Source organism: Octopus sinensis, linkage group LG23 (assembly GCF_006345805.1).
Source record: "Octopus sinensis linkage group LG23, ASM634580v1, whole genome shotgun sequence".
NCBI lineage: Eukaryota > Metazoa > Mollusca > Cephalopoda > Octopoda > Octopodidae > Octopus > Octopus sinensis.
In genome coordinates, this window is record NC_043019.1 from 18,435,811 (window position 1) to 18,459,039 (window position 23,229).

The window sequence follows — 23,229 nt, forward strand, 5'->3', positions numbered from 1 at the left end:
TTCCAACATCACCATCAAAATACAGGACCAGATACTGCAACAGTTTGGGTTTCAGAGGGCCACAGCTCTTCAACATCCTCCCTAAATGCCTGAGAGACTTGCATGGTGTGGATGTGGGTTTCTTTAAAACTAAACTGGATCTCTTCTTGTCAGGGGTCCCAGATGAACCTACCTCTCAGCAGGAGACACACATGCGGGCAGCGGCATCGAACTCCCTTGTCGACCAAGTGTCACGTATCAGAGGTGGATTCACATACTAGTGTAGCTCATTTAGCGGTGGTGACCCAGCATGGCCGCAGCCTTCGGGCTGAAACATTTTTAAGGATTTAAGGATTTTATACATATATATATCATCATCATCATCATCATCATCATTTAGCGTCCGTTTTCCATGCTAGCATGGGTTGGATGGTTCAACTGGGGTCTGGGGAGCCCGAAGGCTGCACCAGGCCAGTCAGATCTGGCAGTGTTTCTACAGCTGGATGCCCTTCCTAACGCCAACCACTCCGAGAGTGTAGTGGGTGATTTTATGTGCCACCGACACAGGTGCCAGACGAGGCTGGCGAACGGCCACGCTCGGATGGTGTTTTTATGTGCCACCGACACAGGTGCCAGACGAGGCTGGCAGACGGCCACGCTCGGATGGTGTTTTTATGTGCCACCGACACAGGTGCCAGATGAGGCTGGCGGACGGCCACGATCGGATGGTGTTTGTTACGTCCCCAAAGCACGGAGGCCAGTCTATGCGTACTGGCTACGGCCACGTTCGGATGATTTTCTTGTGTGCCACCGGCACTGGTACCACAAAGATACAAATTCCATTTATGTTCATCTATTTTGATTTGTTTTGATTTGATTTGATTTGATTTGATTTTCACTTGCCTCAACAGGTCTTCACAAGTGTCACAAGAAGGAAGGTATGCATAGGTGGACTGTCTACGTCGCCGGGTCTTCGGATGGTGTCTTTATGTGCCACCGACACAGGTGCCAGATGTGGCTGGCGAACGGCCACGATCGGATGGTTTTCTTGTGTGCCACCGGTACTGGAACCACAAAGATACAAATTCCATTGATGTTCATCTATTTTGATTTGGTTTGATTTCACTTGCCTCAACAGGTCTTCACAAGTGTCACGCGTGTCACACACTTGCCTCAACAGGTCTCCACAAGTGTCACACACTTGCCTCTGCCTCAACAGGTCTTCACAAAGTGTCACACACACTTGCCTCTGCCTCAACAGGTCTTCACAAGTGTCATAAGAGGGAAGGTAAGCACAGGTGGACTGACTACGTCGCCGGGTCTTTGGATGGTGGTGTGTGTTTTTATGTGCCACCGACACAGGTGCCAGGTGAGGCTGGCGAACGGCCACGATCAGATGGTGTTTGTTGTGCCCACAGCACGGAGGCCAGTCGACGGCCACGTTCGGATGGTTTTCTTGTGTGCCACCGGTACTGGAACCACAAAGATACAAATTCCATTGATATTCATCTATTTTGATTTGGTTTGATTTTCACTTGCCTCAACAGGTCTTCACAAGGGTCACACACTTGCCTCAACAGGTCTCCACAAGTGTCACACACTTGCCTCTGCCTCAACAGGTCTTCACAAGTGTCACACACTTGCCTCAACAGGTCTTCACAAGTGTCATAAGAGGGAAGGTATGCACAGGTGGACTGACTACGTCGCCGGGTCTTCGGATGGTGTCTTTATGTGCCAGATGAGGCTGGCGAACGGCCACGATCGGATGGTGTGTGTTGTGCCCACAGCACGGAGGCCAGTCGATGCGGTACTGGTTACGGCCACGTTTGGGTGGTTTTCTTGTGTGCCACCGGCACTGGTACCACAAAGAATACAATTCCACTGATGTTCATCTATTTTGATTTGTTTTGATTTGATTTGATTTTCACTTGCCTCAACAGGTCTTCATAAGTGTCACAAGAAGGAAGGTATGCACAGGACTGACTACGTCCCCGGTCGGGGCCACGGGTTATGGCCTGACTAGTCTTGCCGGGTCTTCTCATGCACAGCATACTTCCATAGGTCTCGGTCTCTAGACATTTCCTTAGTGAGACCTAAAGTTCGAAGGTCGTGCTTCACCACCTCGTCCCAGGTTTTCCTGGGTCTACCTCTTCCACAGGTTCCCTCCACTGCTAGGGTGTAGCACTTTTGCACACAACTATCTTCAGCCTTTCTTGTCACATGACCATACCAGCGCAGCCGTCTCTCTTGCACGCCACAACTGACGCTTCTTAGGTTCAACTTTTCTCTCAAGGAACTTACACTCTGACGATTATGAACACTGACATTACACATCCATCGGAGCATACTGGCTTCATTTCTTGCGAGCTTACGCATATCCTCAGCAGTCACATATATATATACATATATATATATATATACATACATATATATATATATATACATACATACATACATATATACATACAATAGCAACATATGGATGCGAGACCTGGACACTAAAGAAAGCTGACCAGAAGAGAATTAATGCATTCGAGCTTTGGTGTTGGAGAAGACTTTTACGGATTCCATGGACAGCGAGGCTCACCAATGGAGAAGTTCTTAAGCAGATCAGGCCAAAAATGTCGCTAGAAGCTAGGATCACTAAGCATAGATTGGCATATTTCGGTCATATGCGGAGAAAATCCCTGGAGAAGGACATCATGCTCGGAATGGTCAGTGGCAAGAGAGGAAGAGGCCGACCAAGAACCCGCTGGCTTGACACCATCAAGAGTGATACCGGAATGGACATAGCCAATCTGAAAGAAGCGGCCCAGAATAGAACTGACTGGAGGACACTGATCCAATGAGTGACCGAGAGTCGACTTCGACTGAGCGGTTAGATATATATATATATATATATAACTTCAGGAAACCTACCAGCCACCTAGTCACTTACCGATCGGGCCAACATACCAGCCAAATTGACTACATCCTTGCAAGGCAAAGGGAGAGATGGCTGCTTATAAATGCCAAAACCTTCCCAGGCGAAGAATGTACCCCACAACATAGACTGGTAGTTAGTGACTTTAGGATCAGGACTAGGAGGACAACCAGAAGACGACCAACATGGAGAAGAAGGATCTGGAAGCTTAAAGATCCTGCAAATGGACAGAGATTTAGGGACATATTACTTGAAGCCTTTGACGAAGTAGAAGGGGATAGAGCATCACCGGGGGTAGAAGACAACTGGACGTTTCTAAGGGACAACCTGCTGAGAGCCACTGACCAGATCTGTGGCTGGTGCAAAGTCCCCTCTGGACCTAGAATAACGTGGTGGTGGAACAATATTGTAGACAGGGCTCTTAGAGAAAAGAGACAGGCTTGGAAGGTCTGGAAAAATGGGGGTAGCAGGGAATTGTATCAGACTGCCAAAAGAGAAGCTAGGAGACAGCTTTATTTAGCCAGAGGGGAAGCAGATAAGAAAAAATTTGCCAATGTTCTGCGCTGTGAGGACCAAAGACTGGAGGTGTTTCACGTTGCAAGACAGTGTGTGAGAGAGAATCGTGATGTGGTAGGAGAGAAGTGTGTTCGCATGGAAGATGGTTCACTTGCGCTAAATGAGGATGCAAAGAGAGAGGTTTGGAGACGCCACTATGAAAGGTTGCTGAATAAAGAAAATGAATGGGATAAAGAGAGTCTGCCGAATGTTGACCCAACAGAGGGACCAGCTATCCGAGTTGATAGTTCCGTGGTAGTTAAGGCAATTAGAAGCATGAAGACAGGGAAAGCCCCAGGCCCATCAGGAATCACTGCAGAGATGCTCAAAATGTCTAGTAGTGTCGGCTATAGCCTAGTCACCCGTATAGTTAATCAGGTGATACACAAAAGAGTCATACCCAATGACTGGTGTAGCAGCATAATAGTCAACTGCTACAAAGGTGACGCCCTAGATACAAATAACTACAGAGGTATCAAGCTGTTGGATCAGGTGATGAAGGTTACGGAGAGGGTCATAGCCCAACTAATTAGAGAGAGAGTTAGTTTAGATGAGATGCAGTTTGGGTTTGTGCCAGGGAAAAGTACCACTGATGCTATATTCCTGGTAAGGCAGCTGCAGGAGAAATACCTAGCCAAAGATAAGCCCCTGTACCTGGCTTTTGTTGACATGGAGAAAGCCTTCGACAGGGTCCCCCGATCCCTTATCTGGTGGTCAATGAGGAAACTAGGGATAGATGAATGGTTAGTGAGAGCTGTGCGGGCCATGTATAGGGACGCTGCTAGTAAGGTGAGGGTTGGCAACGAGTACAGTGAAGAATTCCGGGTAGAGGTAGGGGTCCACCAAGGCTCAGTCCTCAGCCCCTTCCTATTTATCATAGTCCTCCAGGCAATAACGGAGGAATTCAAGACAGGATGCCCTTGGGAGCTCCTCTGAGCTGATGACCTTGCTCTAATTGCCGAGTCGCTATCAGAACTGGAGGAAAAGTTTCAAGTGTGGAAGCAAGGATTAGAATCGAAGGGCCTTAGAGTCAATCTAGCTAAAACCAAAGTTGTAATCAGTAGGAAGGTAGACAAATCACAAACGCCTTCAGGTAGATGGCCCTGCTCAATCTGTAGAAAAGGTGTAGGTAGAAACTCTATAAGATGCACCAAGTGTAAGCTATGGACACATAAGAGGTGCAGCAATGTCAACGGAAGGCTAACTAGGAAGATGGTTTTTATATGTGGCAGATGCTCAGGAACAATAAACACTGAAAATGCTCTGAGACCAACTTCCGTCACTTTCCAGGGAGAAAAACTAGAAATAGTTGATAGTTTCCGTTACCTAGGTGACCAAGTCAGCAGCGGGGGCAGGTGTGCTGAAAGTGTAACTGCTAGAGTAAGAATAGCTTGGGCAAAGTTCAGAGAGCTCTTACCTCTGCTGGTGACAAAAGGCCTCTCGCACAGAGTAAAAGGCAGACTGTATGATGCGTGTGTACGAACAGCCATGCTACATGGCAGTGAAACATGGGCCGTGACTGCTGAGGATATGCGTAAGCTCGCAAGAAATGAAACAAGTATGCTCCGATGGATGTGTAATGTCAGTACTCATACTCGGCAGAGTGTAAGTACCTTGAGAGAAAAGCTTGACCTAAGAAGCATCAGTTGTGGTGTGCAAGAGAGACGTTTGCGCTGGTATGGGCATGTGGCGAGAATGGATGAAGATAGTTGTGTGAAAAAGTGCCACACCCTAGCGGTTGAGGGAACCTGCGGAAGAGGCAGACCCAGGAAAACCTGGGACGAGGTGGTGAAGCACGACCTTCGAACTTTAGGTCTCACTGAGGAAATGACTAGAGACCGAGACCTCTGGAAGTGTGCTGTGCGCGAGAAGACCCGGCAGGACAAGTGAGTCCATAACCCGTGGCCTTCTACATGGGATGGAGCCAGCCTATGTATGCATACCTTCCCTTCTTGGGACACAAAACTCTACTTGTGAAGACCTGTTGAGGCAAGTGAGGATCAGAATTGAAATCGATCAATGGAAATTGCAGATGTGTTACCAGTGCCGGTGGCATGTAAGAGAACCATCTATTCGTGACCGTTGCCAGCGCCGCCCCGACTGGCCTCGTGCCGGTGGCACATAAAAAGCACCATCCATTCGTGTCTGTTGCCAGCCTCGCCTGGCCCCCGTGCCGGTGGCACATAAAAAGCACCATCTGTTCATGGCTGTTTGCCAGCTCTGTCTGGCACCTGTGCGGGTGGCACGTAAAAAGTACCTACTACACTCACGAGAAGACCCGGCAGGACAAGTGAGTCCATAACCCGTGGCCTTCTACATGGGATGGAGCCAGCCTATGTTGGCGTTAGGAAGGGCATCCAGCTGTAGAAACACTGCCAGATCTGACTAGGCCCGATGAAGCCTTCTGGCTTCACAGACCCCAGTTGAACCGTCCAACCCATGCTAGCATGGAAAACGGACGCTAAACGATGATGATGATGATGAAATATATATATATATAGCCACTGACCAGATCTGTGGCTGGTGCAAAGTCCCCTCTCGTCCCAAGGTAACGTGGTGGTGGAACAGTGTCGTAGACAGGGCTATTAGAGAAAAGAGACAGACTTGGAAGCACTGGAAGAATGGTGGTAGCAGGGAATTGTATCAGACTGCTAAAAGGGAAGCTAGGAGACAGGTCTATCTAGCCAGAGGGGAAGCAGATAAGAAAAAATTTGACAATGTTCTGCGCCGTGAGGACCAAAGACTGGAGGTGTTTCGCGTTGCAAGACAGTGTGTGAGAGAGAATTGTGATGTGGTGGGAGAGAAGTGTGTTCGCATGGAAGATGGTTCACTTGCGCTAAACGAGGATGCAAAGAGAGAGGCTTGGAGATGCCACTATGAAAGGTTGCTGAATAAAGAAAATGAATGGGATAAAGAGAGTCTGCCGAACGTTGACCCAACAGAGGGACCAGCTATCAGGGTTGATAGTTCCTTAGTAGCTAAGGCAATTAGAAGCATGAAGACAGGGAAAGCCCCAGGCCCATCAGGTATCACTGCAGAGATGCTCAAATATCTGGTAGTGTCGGCTATAGCCTAGTCACCTGTATAGTTAATCAGGTGATACATGAAGGAGTCATACCCAATGACTGGTGTAGCAGCATAATAGTCAACTGCTACAAAGGTAAGGTGATGCCCTAGATACAAATAATTACAGAGGTATCAAGCTGTTGGATCAGGTGATGAAGGTTACAGAGAGGGTCATAAGCCAACTAATTAGAGAGAGAGTTAGTTTAGATGAGATGCAGTTTGGTTTCGTGCCAGGGAAAAGTACCACTGATGCTATATTCCTGGTAAGGCAGCTGCAGGAGAAATACCTAGCCAAAGATAAGCCCCTGTACCTGGCTTTTGTTGACATGGAGAAAGCCTTCGACAGGGTCCCCCCGATCCCTCATATGGTGGTCAATGAGGAACTAGGAATAGAAGAATGGTTAGTGAGAGCTGTGCAAGCCATGTACAGGGACGCTGCTGCTAGTAAGGTGAGGGTTGGAAATGAGTACAGTGAAGAATTCCGGGTAGAGGTAGGGGTCCACCAAGGCTCAGTCCTCAGCCCCCCTCCTATTTATCATAGTCCTCCAGGCAATAACGGAGGAATTCAAGACAGGATGCCCCTGGGAGCTCCTCTATGCTGATGACCTTGCTCTAATTGCTGAGTCATTATCAGAACTGGAGAAGAAGTTTCAGGTGTGGAAGCATGGTTTAGAATCGAAGGGCCTTAGAGTCAACCTAGCTAAAACCAAAGTCGTAATAAGTAGGAAGGTAGACAAATCACAAACGCCTTCAGGTAGATGGCCCTGCTCGATCTGTAGAAAAGGTGTAGGTAGAAACTCTATAAGATGCACCAAGTGTAAGCTATGGACACATAAGAGGTGCAGCAATGTCATAGGAAGGCTAACTAGGAAGATGGTTTTTGTATGTGGCAGATGCTCGGGAGCATTAACCTCTGAAAATCTGCAGAAAACAACTTCCGTCACTTTCCAGGGGGAAAAACTAGAAGTGGTTGATAGCTTCCGTTATCTTGGTGACCAAGTCAGTAGTGGGGGTGGTGTGCTGAAAGTGTAACGGCTAGAGTAAGAATAGCCTGGGCAAAGTTTAGGGAGCTCTTACCTCTGTTGGTGACTAAAGGCCTCTCGCTCAGAGTAAAAGGCAGACTGTATGATGCATGTGTACGAACAGCCATGCTACATGGCAGTGAAACATGGGCCGTGACTGCTGAGGACATGCGTAAGCTCGCGAGAAATGAAGCTAGTATGCTCCGTTGGATGTGTAATGTCAGTGTTCATAGTCGACAGAGTGTAAGTACCTTGAGAGAAAAGTTGGACCTAAGAGGAATCAGATGTTGTGTGCAAGAGAGACGATTGTGCTGGTATGGTCATGTGGTGAGAATGGATGAAGATAGGTGTATGAAAAAGTGCCACACCCTGGCAGTTGAGGGGACCTGTGGAAGAGGTAGACCCAGGAAAACCTGGGTCGAGGTGGTGAAGCACGACCTTTGAACTCTAGGTCTCACCAAGGAAATGACCAGAGACCGAGACCTATGGAAGTATGCTGTGCGTGAGAAGACCCGGCAAGACCAGTGAGAACAATCAAAATCAAATCATATATCAGAAAGCAGGGGTTAAGTGACCCATCTGTTCGTGTCCGCTGTCAGCCTCGTCTGGCACCCGTGCCGGTGGCACGTAAAAGCACCATCCGTTCGTGTTCGTTGCCAGCCTCGCCTGGCCCCGTGCCGGTGACATGTAAAAGCACCGTCCGTTCGTGGCCGTTGGCCAGCTCTGCCTGGCCCCGTGTCGGTGGCACGTAAAAGCACCATCCGTTCGTGGCCGTTTGCCAGCTCTGTCTGGCCCCGTGTCGGTGGCACGTAAAAGCACCATTCATCCGTGTCCGTTGCCAGCCTCGGCTGGCCCCCGTGCCGGTGACACGTAAAAGCACCGTCCGCTCGTGGCTGTTTGCCAGCTCTGTCTGGCAACCGTGTCGGTGGCACGTAAAAGCACCATCTGTTCGCGTCCGTTGCCAGCCTCGGCTGGCCCCCGTGCCTGTGACACGTAAAAGCACCATCCGTTCGTGGCCGTTTGCCAGCTCTGTCTGGCCCCGTGTCGGTGGCACGTAAAAGCACCATCCGTTCGCGTCTGTTGCCAGCCTCGGCTGGCCCCCGTGTCGGTGGCACGTAAAAGCACCATCCGTTCGCGTCTGTTGCCAGCCTCGGCTGGCCCCCGTGTCGGTGGCACGTAAAAGCACCATCCGTTCGTGTCCGTTGCCAGCATCGCCTGGCCCCGTGCCGGTGACACGTAAAAGCACCATCCGTTCGTGGCCGTGCGCCAGCTCTGTCTGGCACCTGTGCAGGTGGCACGTAAAAAACACCCACTATACTCGCGGAGTGGTTGGCGTTAGGAAGGGCATCCAGCCGTAGAAACACTGCCAGATCTGACTGGGCCTGACGAAGCCTTCCAGCTTCACAGACCCCAGTTGACCCGTCCAACCCATGCTAGCATGGAAAACGGACGCTAAACGATGATGATGATGATGATGATGAAAATATTACATTTTATAAAGGGCTTAGTAAAATAAATTACTTTGCCACATACTGAACTCATTAGAAATAGCAGCCAAAAAAATTTTTTTTAGCCATTTCTAATACTTAAAGAAAATTTCTCTCAGATAGTGTTTACTCAAAATAACCCACGAAGGTATGGGGGTAAAAACATTAAAAAATCACAAGTGCAAAGATTATTTGAGAACGTACGTTTCTAGATCAGCCAAATACAATTCGACATTTCTTTCGTCAGCTCAAAATTTCTTAATTCGGATTTGTAAACACTGAAAGTAGGAGCATACCCTTTTGGCGACTTTTCACCTCCGAAGATCCGTTCAAACTAACAGTGCCAACAAATTCAAAATATGCAAGCGAAGAATTACTGCCCTCCCTTTCCACCCACGTGGGCTAAAACTAGCAAACACCATGTTTTATTGGTGAAAACCGAAGCATTAAACAGAGAGAAATGAATTATAATTTCAACAATTTCAACAAGATGAGAAAGGGCCAGTTTTTATCCCCAGCCATCAAAGGCAAAAGGAAAGACTGTGCTACAAAGCTTTTGAACAAACTCAAGCATCTCCTCCGACCAAACATGATTTGGTTTTTCTCAGTCAAGATAAATTTTTTGCCAGGATCAGATGGTGAAGACACAGAGCAACTGTTGGCTTGCTGTGTCCCCAAAACATATACTGAGAGTGAAAAAAAAATCAAACATCCAGTCAACACCATGGTGTTTGGAGCAATCACTTTCTACACCCCTAACATCTGGCCACCTAACTCCCCAGACTGCAACCCCCTTGATTATTATGTGTGGGGGCTAGTTGAGCAAGAGACCAACACAACTCCTTCTAACACCAAAGTTGAACTGTAGGCAAGGATTATGGCAGCATTGACCAACTTAAACAAGGAACCATCCAGAAGAGTTACTGGAGATTCCAAAGTCATCTGGAGGCCGTGGTTGAAGCCAATGGCGATTATATTGGAGAAATTTACTCTTCAGTATTTCAAGATATTTTTATATAATTTTGGTGAATATATCTGTTAAAATGAGATGTCAGTGTTATTTTCATTTTTGCATAATTTAGACAACAATTTATTCATCGCAAAACCTATATATACATATATATATATACCGGAGTAAATACATAAATGTGAAACAAGGTGGAAAAAAGGGTACTCAAATACCAGTGGTAGAGTAATAGGCTTTATTTAAAGCAGCAGAAAATTCAAGAAAACCTGTTACTCTGAGTTTCACGGGAGTAAAAGGTTTTGTTGAATTTTCTGCTGCTTTAAATAATATATATATATATATCAATCATCTAGGCATAGCTATACTAATAACTGATGTTAGAAGTCAATACACTTATTCTTCAGAAGAAAGTATTAGTTGGGTGAAAGAGCTTAATACGAAATTAAATAACAAAAGAACAGGAAATTATGTTATGACCTTCATTAGCGCTTACAGTTGTCTCTGCTGTACGACGCAATGTGTTCAGAGCTGAGTGCACGTGCCTCACCTTATAGCTTCCTCAGAGCTTAACATACTATAAAAAAATATATTACGTAGACAACAATATTTCCAACCAAGACGTTACAACCGTATCTGATTGTTCAAGTGCTTCAATTCTGTGACCAGAACATGTTTGCTTAAATGCTGAGATTTAGCAGTGGTTTCATGAACCGTTTTGATGCACCATTTTCTATCATTAGTAAAACAGTCGGCATTTTTGACGACACAGGTATGCTAGTGAAATAATAATCAGTGCTGTAGGTAGTATGTGCTACCGGGGGCAGCCTTCGAATTTGCCGCCCCCTTTCCGAGACCCGCAGCCTATACAGTAGACCAGAAAGTGACACCCGGGACGGACTGTCCTTCCCCCCATAACATATGTGCGTGTGTGATTGTCTGTATCAAAATTATAAAATAAATGAAGACTGCAGTGAACACCATATTTGGTAACCTTTACGTGAAGCGGTGGTCTTCATTATAATAACCACCTTAGAATCGCCTGAATGATGGGGGTCTAGAGCGAACCCTAGAAAGTTGGTCGAAATATTCTGATAATCCTTCGATATTGGTACATAATGTCATTCACAGGCACAACTTTCCTTCGTGACATAAATAAAAGGGCAAGGCTGAAAAACATCGTGTTCCGACACCGACACTGTAGACCAACACCGAAGTAGGGCCAGTTTTCTACGGCTATAGCTGTATATAATAATTGGCTCACCTTTATTCTTGATTAAAAAATATATCTTAAAGATTCTTAAAAAATAAACACAGTTATAGCTCAATGCCAGTTACCTATACAGAATTGTTATACCTGTACAAAACAATCCACACTCATAACTGAAAGATGACAGTAATGTACGATTAAAATTGATATTTACCGTGAGATAAGATAGGAACATTTGTAACTAGAATATGTTCGGTTAAATTAGTTTATGAATGTTTAATTGCAATTACCGGTGAGATGAAGAGAAAAGACTATATCAAACTATGACTGAGATCACCTCAGTAGAATACCATTTTACTGAAGGTTGATTAATACATTACTCTGAGATCGTGTGCTGGAACGAAAACAATTGCCGCATGGAAGGTGTTTATAAACCATTTAAGAAACACACAAAAGCCGTTCGATTCACTTCAACATTTAAGTTTAATTTGTCAAAATATTTTCGTCGCTTTAAGACCGCGACCTGTTCACTGACAAAAATCCGTGCTGCATCGTGTTTTTATATATATATATATATATATATATTGAAGCTAAACCCCTTATGGGCGGGAAACCTAAAGTAATCCCATAAAATGGCCTTCCCCATTTTTAATATTATGTATATATATTTATATATATAAATTCCCGGGGTCCTAGACGCTGAAATACTACTTAAGAACAGTGATCCTGGTGCGCGCACTCGCGCAAGCTAGTCATGACTAGTTGATCCTTACTTTGTGTTTTTGTATTTTATTTACTTTGTTTAAAAAATTATTTATTTTGTGTTTTATTTACTTTGCAAGGTAGTCGTTGTAGGATCGACTGGTCACGACTAGCTAGCACGGATGCGCGCACCGGGACCACTGTTCTCAAGTAGTACCTGAAATATCTACATTCTACGAATTCTGAAAATCTCTCTCTCTCCCCACACACAGAAGTGTATATGAGTGAAATTGTGTTTATTCATGCGTGTGAGATTATACACCCGTCTTTATTCGTAGGTGTGTGTAGATATATACACACACACACATCCATAGGCATGAACAAAACACGCACCGGTTTTGAATAAATGCACTAATTGCTGCATGAACAAATCTATCCACCCCTTTCTATTACCAAAGGGTAAAATAACTCCCAAGAGTATTGTGCTAAAAAAAAACACATTACCACATCATCTTCATTTAAACTACTTATATTTGATTCCATTTTTTAATGTTTACATATTTTCCACAAGACATTAATTTCCATCATGAACGTAAATATTCAGACAGGATCAGTAGAATGATACGATCTGACAAGAATGGACCCTTCAAGATATAACCCATCCGAGGGGCTTCTATAATTTCTTTACAAGCCACTCGGTCATTATATCATCAAGATGAATTTCTAAAATAATTGTTAACGTCATTTTATCTATTTCCCGTTGTTTGTAAATGTGTGAAGTTTTTAAGAAGGAAAAAAGATACGGAATCCCTCACGAATATATCAATAAGGTATATATATATATAGGCTAATGTATATACTGAGTATATTAATTAAAATATAAAACCAGAAAGTTTAGTAAAAGAGATGGAATAATCGGACAGATGGAGACGAAAACTTACCATCGCGCTCAGCTCTTTAACACGTATTCCTGGCTGATTGATGTGAATACAAAGATAAAGTGTGCGCGCGAGTGTGTGTGTGTGTATATATATATATATATATATATACAAATGATTATATAGCTATGTGCGTAGAAAGAGATATAAATAGAGAGAGAATATATGCAGGAAGAGTGAAAATGTGAGAGAGACAGAGAGAGGAAAAAAGATGCAGCAGTGGAAAAGAAAGAAAAGATTAAAAGTAAAGCGAGAGAGGGATGAAAGGAAGAAAGAAGGATGTTATAAGAGAGTACGGGGTGGGGGAGGTGATTAATAGAGTGTAATAAAGTATGAGAGAGGGGAGGGAGATAAAGATATAAAGAGAGGGGGGAGGGAAGAAAGAGAGAGAAGCAATTTGAGGTCGGAAGAATTAGAAATAATAAAAGGTCGTGGTTGTGGACAAGAAAAATAGAAGCATGGATGGGAAGGACGGAGATAGAGGAATATAAAAATAGCCGGGAAAGAGGGGGAAAATGTGGAAACAATGGTTTTATTGAAAGAATGGAGATGGAAAAAGAGATGATGAGAGAGACGAGAAAGAAGAGTGGCCGAGTTAAAAGAAGGAAGAGTTTGTCCCACAACAAATAGTTTCTGTTAATACACCATGAAGTAGAATATAATATTCTTCCCGACTTCTCTTTTTATTAGGAGTTTAATTTCAAAAGATAAAAAATTGTTAGCTTTATATTCTTAATTTTTGGGAAAATATCCGAAATGTACATCAAGAGAACTACTGCGTGATTGTCTGACCCGCTAGAAATAGCAGTCGAATCTTAGATTCACCATTTACATTGAATAATGTAAACCCTGTTACACGAAAATGGAACATCATAAATCATCGGTCGGCTTAATCAGAGCTGAGCCAAGACTGAATACAAACATTCTTTATAGTTATTGTTACTTAATCTCCGGTCAAACGTGATATCAAGCAAACATACAACCAGCAAAAGAGATCCAGTCGTGGCCACGTTGTCATTTTAAGGCGATGTAAAACTACATTATATAATATATCCTTTTTATTTAAGACGATCAGGTAAACTTCGAGAGAGATTTTGCGGGTAATTCTAGTAGGTTTAATAACCACAGACTCCCTGAGTGGTTATCGTTTGCGTTGGTAAGAAACAAAAGCAATCATTTTATTTTGTGAACCCTTAGCACAAAATCCCAAATTTTGGCGGGAAATGCATGATACAGAAATATGTAAGACCACACCATGGAAGTCTTGATAAGATGTGAAGTAAAGAGTCAAGAAATGTAGCAAGATATTCTTGATGAAATGTAGAGAATAGAATGGCAGAACGAGTGGCGGTCGAATTGCAATGTGTTTGTCTCGATACAAATCTTGTCAGTTTGAATATTGACGATAGCGACTTTACCTTTCGTTCCTCAGTGGCCGATAAAATAAGGGACCAATAATAGGGACACACACACACGCACACACTTATAATTGATTATTCTCTTTGTCACAAAATGTGCTTACTTGTGCCGTCGTCTCTCACACAAAGAGAGGAACGTAAATAGAGAGAGAGAAGAATTTTAGTGGAAAGATGAGAAACGGAGGAAGGGGCTATAAAATAAGGATTGTAGGCGAAAAGTAAAGGAGAATTGTAGAGAAGAGAAAATAGTGAGGAGGTTAAGTTGGGTGAAAAGACAAAGGGAGAGAAATAGGTTGGGAAATAAAACCAGAATAAAATAATGGTTTCTCTTCTATGTGCAAGGCTAGCAATTTTGAGGGGAGGGACAAGTTGATACCTTCAACCGCAGTAGTGAATAAGTCAAAAGGTACTTTATTGACTGCAGTGGATTGAAAGATGGAGTCGACAGGGCAGGATTCGAACCCAGATCATAAAGAGCCAGAAGAGATACCACAAGGCATTTTCTGACAGTTCTGTCATTGCACCACTGTGAATAATTGTTTTGTTTTTTAATTTGGGAACAAGGCCTAAATTAATTAGAGTGGGGGTTGTTAGTTCCCCAATAGTTGATTGGTAATCGGGCCTGGAGAAATAAAAGGTAAAGTTGAACTCAAAGTACCAATCCACTTCCTTAAAATAACAACAACGCTTGATTAGCCACAAGGGTTCACATTGAGGACAGTACAGGATGATAGCAGGTGAAAAAAGAAATGAATAAAAGCAAAGATTAATAAAGTAAAAACAAATGGTGATAAAGTGTAGGGATGAGGAGCTGGAAGGAAAGGTCTGTTAAGGGGTTAGACTGGAACAGGAAGGATGAGAGAGGAAGTGATGGAAGGAAGACCAGGGGGTCATCCTCTATTGCCTTGGATGCTCAAGACGAATGGATGAGACAAGTGAGCAGATAGGGATGGGCACTAGCAGCTGTTATCGTTAGGTACGGGAGCTGGGCACAAGTTTTGGATTGAGTGCAGCTAAACAGCAAAACGACAGGGAAATTGTTTCCTTATTTTGCTGCTTTACAAATCCCTCACATAACAGTTTAATTAAAGAGTTTCAGTTCAAAATGGAAAAAAAAAAGTTAAAACAACCAAAAGTAAAAGGAAATTTTAACTTAGAAAAAAAATTAAAAACTCTTCATCTCAGTCACCACTGCCCAGACCTGCATGGATACACTCTCTCATTTCAAGTGGTTGTGTCCAGTTATATAATATGAACTTATCAGCTGGTTTATATTTACTGAATCTTTCTGGTTTTGCACTTAAATATATTTCTTGTTCCACAAACGTTTCCAGGATTTTTTCAGCCATATCTTTAGCTGTCATTTACATAAGACTTACTTTCTTCAACAATTCTCCAGCTGATATCATAAGTTGCAGCTTTTTGTGTTAAAGACCAGATATAATTCATGAGTTTGTTGCATTTCGTTTATTAATGTTCCTGAATGAAGAGGTGTGACTGTAAAATATTTTAACCAGCCTTTATGTCATTTTGATGTCACATCTTGGCACAAGGCCAAATATTGTCTTTCATATTCCATTCAGTTTCTCTTTCAGGTACAAGGCCAGCAATTTTGGGGAAGGGGTTAAGCCAATTACATTGACTCCAGTATGCAACTGGTACTTATTTTATCGATCCTGAAAGGATGAAACGCAAAGTCAATCCTGGCAGCTAAATATTTTGCTCAGCAATGATTCAGTGTGCTCATCACCTTAAGCATTTATGTTATATTAACACAGCACTTAATGGTGGTCGCAAGATCTAATGATTTAACCCACAGCTCATATCTGATGGCCTCTCTACTGCAAGATCCATTCACTGCACATGTGACATTGTCATGGGCTAATATGATATGATCTGATTTATGCTAGTGGCTGAGCTGATACTAACATAAAGGCTGTGCTGACAGAACAATTTCCTATAGCTATGGCTAGTGGGGAAGGTTTTTGCCTGTTAGATTAGTGAGAAGTGAGGTGCAAACCAAGTAACCTCTTTTCTTTTATGGAAGGCTGGGATGGGAGTATAGCTAACTGTATCCTTCAACCTGTTTTCTTCTAGGGTGCTTGTTATAGTAAGAGGCAACAATATTAAATATCTCTTGACTGGAGATGACTTGAAATCCTCCTGACAATATTTATTTAGTTTTTGAATTCCAAAGTGAAACAGCATGAAGTCAGATTTATGTATACAAAGCATTTCATTTGAGTTTTTAAAGAGTTTCTGCAAGATAGTATTTAAATCTAGTGTCACTCCAGGAAATTAGCTCTGAACGGTTGGATTATGTCCTTCCTTTGCGGTGTAATGTATGCCTATTTGCATTTTTAGAGATAACTAACACACCATCTCTGTACAGGCCAAAATCTATAGAGAATTTTTTTTTTTATTTATATCTAGCATAGATATAACTTCATGGAAAAAATAATATCAGTCATTGATTAATAAAATTTTCTTTCACTTCATATGTGGCTGTACTTCTACCGGGTATCTACACTGGGGTACACGGTGGCCATGGTATTGGCACCAGAAATGATGAGGGAACTAGACTACTGGAATTCTATGATGCATGTAACCTTTTAATCTGCAATACTAACTTCAGGAAGCCTGACTGCCACCTTATAACCTATCAGTCAGGAGACTCCGCTAGCCAAATAGACTTCATCCTCACCAGACAGCAGGATGCAGGGTTGCTCTTAAATACAAAGACCCTCCCGGGTGAAGAATGTACCCCTCAGCATAGGCTAATCATTAGTGACTTTAGGCTTGAGGCCAGAAGGATTCCAAGAAACAGACCAATCCAGAAAAGATTTGGAAGCTAAAGAACCCTTCACATGGTCAGAGATTTAGGGACATCCTCATCAAGAAATTTGATGAGAGGGAGGAGGAGCTACAGACATCGGACATAGAAGGTAGCTGGAAATTCCTACGGGACAGCTTGCTGAGTGCCACAGACCAAGTCTGTGGATGGTGTAAAGTCCCTTCCAGACCTAGAGTTACATGGTGGTGAAATAGTGCAGTAGACAAAGCCATTAGTGCAAAGAGACAGGCCTGAAAAGCCTGGAGGGATGGGGGTAGCAGGGAACCGTACCAAGTAGCCAAAAGGGAGACCGGGCGGCATGTATACATAGCCAAAGATATAGCAGAAAAGAAGAAGTTTGCCAATGTCCAGCGACGTGAGGACCAAAGAACTGAGGTATTTCGGATTGCTAGACAGTGTGTGAGAGAAAATAGTGATGTTACAGGAGAGAAATGTGTCCGCATGGATGATGGGGCACTTGCTTTTAGTGATGGTGAAAAGAAAGAGGCTTGGAGAAGCCATTATGAAAGACTGCTGAATGTGGAGAATGAATGGGAGGAGGAGAGCCTGCCAAATGTTGACCCAGTAGAGGGACCAGCTATCTGAATAGACAGCTCCCTTGTAGTTAAGGCAATTAAGGGTATGAAACCAGGTAAAGCCCCCAGCCCATCAGGAATCACTGCTGAGATGCTTAAAACAGCTGGTTGTGTGGGCTATGGCCTAGTCACCCGCATTGTAAACCAGGTAGTTCATAATGGAGTCATACCCAATGACTGGCGTAGCAGCACCATAGTCAACTGCTACAAAGGTAAGGGTAATGCTCTAGATAGAAATAACTACAGGGGTATTAAACTGTTGGATCAGGTGATGAAGGTCTCAGAGAGGGTCATAACCCATCTCATTAGGGAGAGAATTTGCTTAGATGAGATGCAGTTCGGTTTTGTGCCGAGTAGAAGCACCACTGATGTTCCTGGTCCAACAACTGCAGGAGAAGTACCTAGCTAAAGATAAACCCCTCTACATAGCTTTTGTGGACTTGGAGAAAGCCTTTGACAGGGTCCCCCGATCCCTTATCTGGTCGTCAATGCGGAAACTGGAGATTGACGAATGGCTAATAAGGCTGTACAGGCCCTATACAGAGAGGCTGTCAGCAAGGTTACAATTGGCAACGAATATAGTGAAGAATTCCGGGTAGAAGTAGGTGTACACCAAGGCTCAGCCCTCAGTCCCCTTTTATTCATCATAGTCCTCCAGGCAATAACAGAGGAATTCAAAACAGGTTGCCCCTGGGAGCACCTCTATGCTGGTGACCTGGCTCTCATAGCAGAATCATTACCGGAACTAGAAAAGAAATTTTGTGTGTGGAAGCAAGGGTTAGAATCAAAGGGCCTTAGAGTAAATGTAGCAAAGACCAAAGTTATAGTAAGCAGAAAGGCGAACTCAGCACACACCCCCTCGGGCAGGTGGCCCTGCTCGATCTGTAGGAAAGGTGTAGGTAGAAACTCCATAAGATGTACCCAGTGTAAGCTATGGACGCATAAGAGGTGCAGCAACATCAAAGGGAAATTAACTGATAAGATAGCTTTCATGTGCGGCAGATGCACAGGGACAATAGACACCACAGATACTCAGAAAACAGATTCCATCACACTCCAGGGGGAGAAACTAGAAGTAGTTGATAGTTTCCGCTACCTGGGTGACCAAATTAGTAGTGGAGGTGGATGCTCAGAGAGTGTCACCACTAGAATACGAATAGCCTGGGCAAAGTTTAGAAAGCTCCTACCCCTACTGGCGACAAAGGGTCTCTCGCTCAGAGTGAAAGGTAGATTGTATGATGCATGTGTGCGAACTGCCATGCTTTACGGTAGTGAAACATGGGCGGTGACTGCAGAGGACATGCGTAGACTTGAAAGAAATGAAGCTAGCATGATCCGCTGGATGTGTAATGTCAGTGTGCGCGCACGACAGAGGGTAAGCACCCTGAGAGAAATGCTGGACATAAGAAGCATCAGATGTGGTGTGCAAGAGCGACGCTTGCGATGGTATGGTCATGTACTGCGGATAGATGAGGAGAGATGTGTGAAGAAGTGCCGCTCCCAAACAGTTGAAGGTATCAGGGGGAGAGGTAGACCCAGGAAGACATGGGATGAGGTTGTCAAGCATGACCTCAGAGCGTTGGGCCTCACAGAGGCAATGACGAAGGACCGAGATCTCTGGAGATATGCTGTGACTGCAAAGACCCGGGCTGCTTCCTGCACCAGTCCCGCATAGCCCCCACCCATTCAAAGTACCTTGGATTCCAGAACATCCCGCTATGCTTGAGGAGACCTATTGAGTCAAGTACATGAACATCGAAATAAATATCAATGGAAATAGTAGTTGTGATACCTGTGCTGGTGGCACATAAAAAGCACCATCCGAACGTGGCCGATGCCAGCGCCGCCTCGACTGGCTTCTGTGCCGGTGGCACATTAAAAGCATCATCCGAACGTGGCCGGTGCCAGACTCCCCTGGCACCTGTGCCGGTGGCACGTAAAAAGCACCCACTACACTCGCGGAGTGGTTGGCGTTAGGAAGGGCATCCAGCTGTAGAAACATTGCCAGATCAGACTGGAGCCTGATGCAGCTCCTGGCTTCCCAGACCCCGGTCGAACCGTCCAACACGTGCTAGCGCGGAAAACGGACGTTAAACGATGATGATTAAAAGATGCTTTTCTCTTATTATCCTAAATAATACAACAGTTTAGAATGATATCTGACATATATCGACAGAATATCAATGTTATAATGAGGTACAAAAATATTCCCCATGCTAACCATTACATGTATACCGGCTTTTTAATAATAAAATAATAATAATAAAATTTTTAATAATAAAATCAGCTTACAAGTGGACTGAAAGAAAATGCTTACAAAACCCGGTGAGGTTTCGTAATTCACCACACAGTCCGGTCGTTGTTGTGGTGGGTTGGGTGCTTCAGTGACTCTGAGAGCTATGCCAGTGGAGCATAAACTGTTGGTAGGGCCTTCCCCATGCTGGATAGCTCAGAAGAATGAACGACGAAGTCAATGAGCTCCATGACATCTGGACTGAGAACTTAAATAATAAAATGAGTAAAGAAGTAATTACAACATGACAGTTGTTTTCGTCATTCTAGTTTCTTCACAACGTAACCAATGTTAATAATTTTCAACTGAAATTTGTTAGCATACAAGTTTCGGAAGTTTTACACAGGGGACTGAATTACCTGCAACACCGTTACCAACCATGTGTTGCCGCATCAATTCAGTTACGAAACCATTCGACAGATTTGAAAGAAGATGAATTTTCATCTTGTCTTTTATATTTCTATGTTCACTCACCTTGGCATTTTTGTTTTCTCGTTTGCATTCTTCGTCTGTGCTTGAGCAGAAAGACGACGACGGACAACCAGCGCAATAGATGCCGATCGCGACGGCCGTCACCAGGCACAGCAACAACGTGGCCAGAAAGCGCGCCGTGGGGCGAGGGAAAGGCATTCCACACCTTTATACTTCCTTCATCGGTACAATTCGCTTCTTAATATGGCACTTGGCTTTTCGTGTGCAACAATAAATATCGTGAGTGTGTGTAACGGGTGGATTAATGGGCGGCAATCGCGATGTTTTATTATTTCAACGAGTAAACCAATAAAGCAGCGTCTGTGTGAGTGTGAGTGTGTGTGAGTGTGTGTGAGTGTGAGTGTGTGTGAGTGTGTGTGAGTGTGAGTGTGTGTGAGTGTGTGTGAGTGTGAGTGTGTATGTAAACCAATAAAGCAGCGTCTGTGTGAGTGTATGTGTGTGCTTACAAGGTTAAAGGTCGCTTCGTTGTTTATGTAACTTTATATCTTGCATCATTTTGTTTATTCCATATTGTGTGAAGATGTCTCACTTACTGACGACGTGGTTGAAAACTGAAATGATCATAGCCCAAGAATTAAAGGAAACTGCAAGATGCCAGGGGATTCTTGGTTTCTGATGACAGATTGAATGTGGGAAAATGTCCATAATCAATCAGCTTTGAATTTTCAAAAATAAAAAATAAAAATTAGAAACGTAATTCTAAATGTTGAGTGTCCCTCATCCCAAATAAATTTAGAAAATAGTTAAAAACAAAAAATCGAGGAGTTAGGGATTGGGGGTGAAATTAGACTTGTATTCGATTACTGAAAACGTAAGAAGCCAAAGAAATTTTGGCCAAAAATTTAAAGTGAAATGTGTATTTGCTGTGTCTGCTTGGCATCACTGAAGACTGTCAGTTTGTATTAATTCCACTTTCAGTTTGTGATCACATCTCGAAAGATGCCAATTCAGGAAAATAAAACAGACAAAAGGGAACATGTATTAATTGATGTTTAAGATGTTTAAACAAATGAGGAGGTATATCGTTGAAAGAAAACCAAGGAGATAACTTTTGATCCTGTCACTAATCTCCTCTAATTTCGGATTTTTACCCTAACTTGGTACACATTTATTTGGAATTCTAATCAAATGACAGATCAATAAATTCTAATGTGGTCCTACAGTCCATGGTCAAACTAAGAAATCATTATCATCATCATCATCATCGACATCATCGTTTAACGTCCGTTTTCCATGCTGGCATGAACTGGACAGCTTGACAAGAGCTGGGTCACCCAGGCAGCTGTCCAGACTCCAATTGTCTGTTGTGGGATCATGGTTTCTATGTTTGGAGATGTCAAAGTAACATCAGAAAATAACCTGAAAATTAAAGGCGATACAAGGTGACAATATTATTCTTATATATAGAAAAACTTTTTCATGCAGCTTTGCTGCAATTTTCCTGATCTTAGGATAACAATGTCAGGTGTGTGTAAGAGGCCAGCAGTGGCCAGTTTAAGCATAAATCAAGTTGAATATTTGAGCCGGATATGACTAGTTTAAATGATAAAGGTTTAATCATTACCATCCAGCATGTAAAAATATTTTACAGGGATGTAGATATAAATACAGATAAGCAAAAACAGGGCTGGGTGTGTATTTATAAGAGAAGATCTGGTTATAAATATAAGGAATGACGTAATAGGCATATGCATGCATTACACACATAGACAGAGAGAGAGAGAGAGAGAGAGAGAGAGAGAGAGACACGCACACATTCATACACACACACCCATACACGACTTTGCCTTTCATCCTTTCGGGGTCGATTAAATAAGTACCAGTTATGCACTGGGGTTGATATAATCGACTTAACCCGTTTGTCTGTCCTTGTTTGTCCCCTCTGTGTTTAGCCCCTTGTGGGTAGTAAAGAAATAAAAAAAAATATATATACAACATATGTAATTGACCCAGAAACTTTCACCATAGGTAAACTGCATAATGGGAAGGTACCTGGAAGGGAGCTAATAGCTGCATAGTGGTATAAGGAGCTGGCATTTTACAGGAAACCGCTAATAAGCATATTGAAAAGTACTGAGGAAGGTCAGATTGACATACGAAAATGGCTTTCGTTGTGAAGAGTGAAACCACTGAGTTGCCTGAAAACTCTCGGCTAATTGCTTGTCAAAGAACATTATGTACAAACTGTATACAAGCTGCCTCAACCAATTCTTCCAGGATCATTATCGGTCCAACAATATAGGGACTGGTGAGCAGGCCGGTGGAAAGAATGGAGTGTGGGGACGTACCGAACAACCTCCAAGTAAATGAAGCTGTACTGTCTGAGGTAAAGAAGACATCGTAGGAGCCTTAGAACAATACGGTTTGATTATAGGAAGGCATTTGCATCTATTCCCCACTCATGGCTGCCGAGGTTCTCCAATGGGCTTCTTTCAGTTTCCATCTACCAGATCCACTCACAAGGCTTTGGTCTGCTCAAGGTTACACGCAGTGGGACTGCCAAGGTGACACGTAGTGGGACTGAACCCAGAACCATGTGGTTGGGAAGCAACCGTGACAGATTGGAGGAATTTTTGCCGCGATATATGTGCAGAATATTATGTTGCACAGAACATTAAGCTGGGAGGACCCAACCGAATCGTAGAAATAGACGAAAGCGCGTTTGTTAGAAGAAAATATAATGTTGGCCATCGGGTTAAAACGCAGTGGGTGTTTGGTGCTTTAGAAAGAGATACCAGAAGATGTATTTTA

The 23,229-nt window shown here is 43.5% G+C and overlaps 1 protein-coding gene across 2 annotated transcripts in view; it reads right to left on the reverse strand.

Moving 5' to 3' along the window:
- LOC115223566 (phospholipid hydroperoxide glutathione peroxidase-like) overlaps positions 1-20,755 on the reverse strand; it is a 46,033-nt gene extending 25,278 nt beyond the window's left edge. Inside the window, exon 1 of one of the 2 annotated variants that reach the window (XM_029794201.2) lies at positions 20,461-20,755. In XM_029794201.2, the coding sequence (XP_029650061.1) occupies positions 20,461-20,616 (156 nt within the window). In that variant the 5' untranslated portion in view covers positions 20,617-20,755. Of the gene's footprint in view, positions 1-12,849; positions 12,980-20,460 lie in introns of those variants that run through there. The other variant, XM_029794202.2, reaches the window with a different exon arrangement.
- Positions 20,756-23,229: the final 2,474 nt, after the last annotated feature.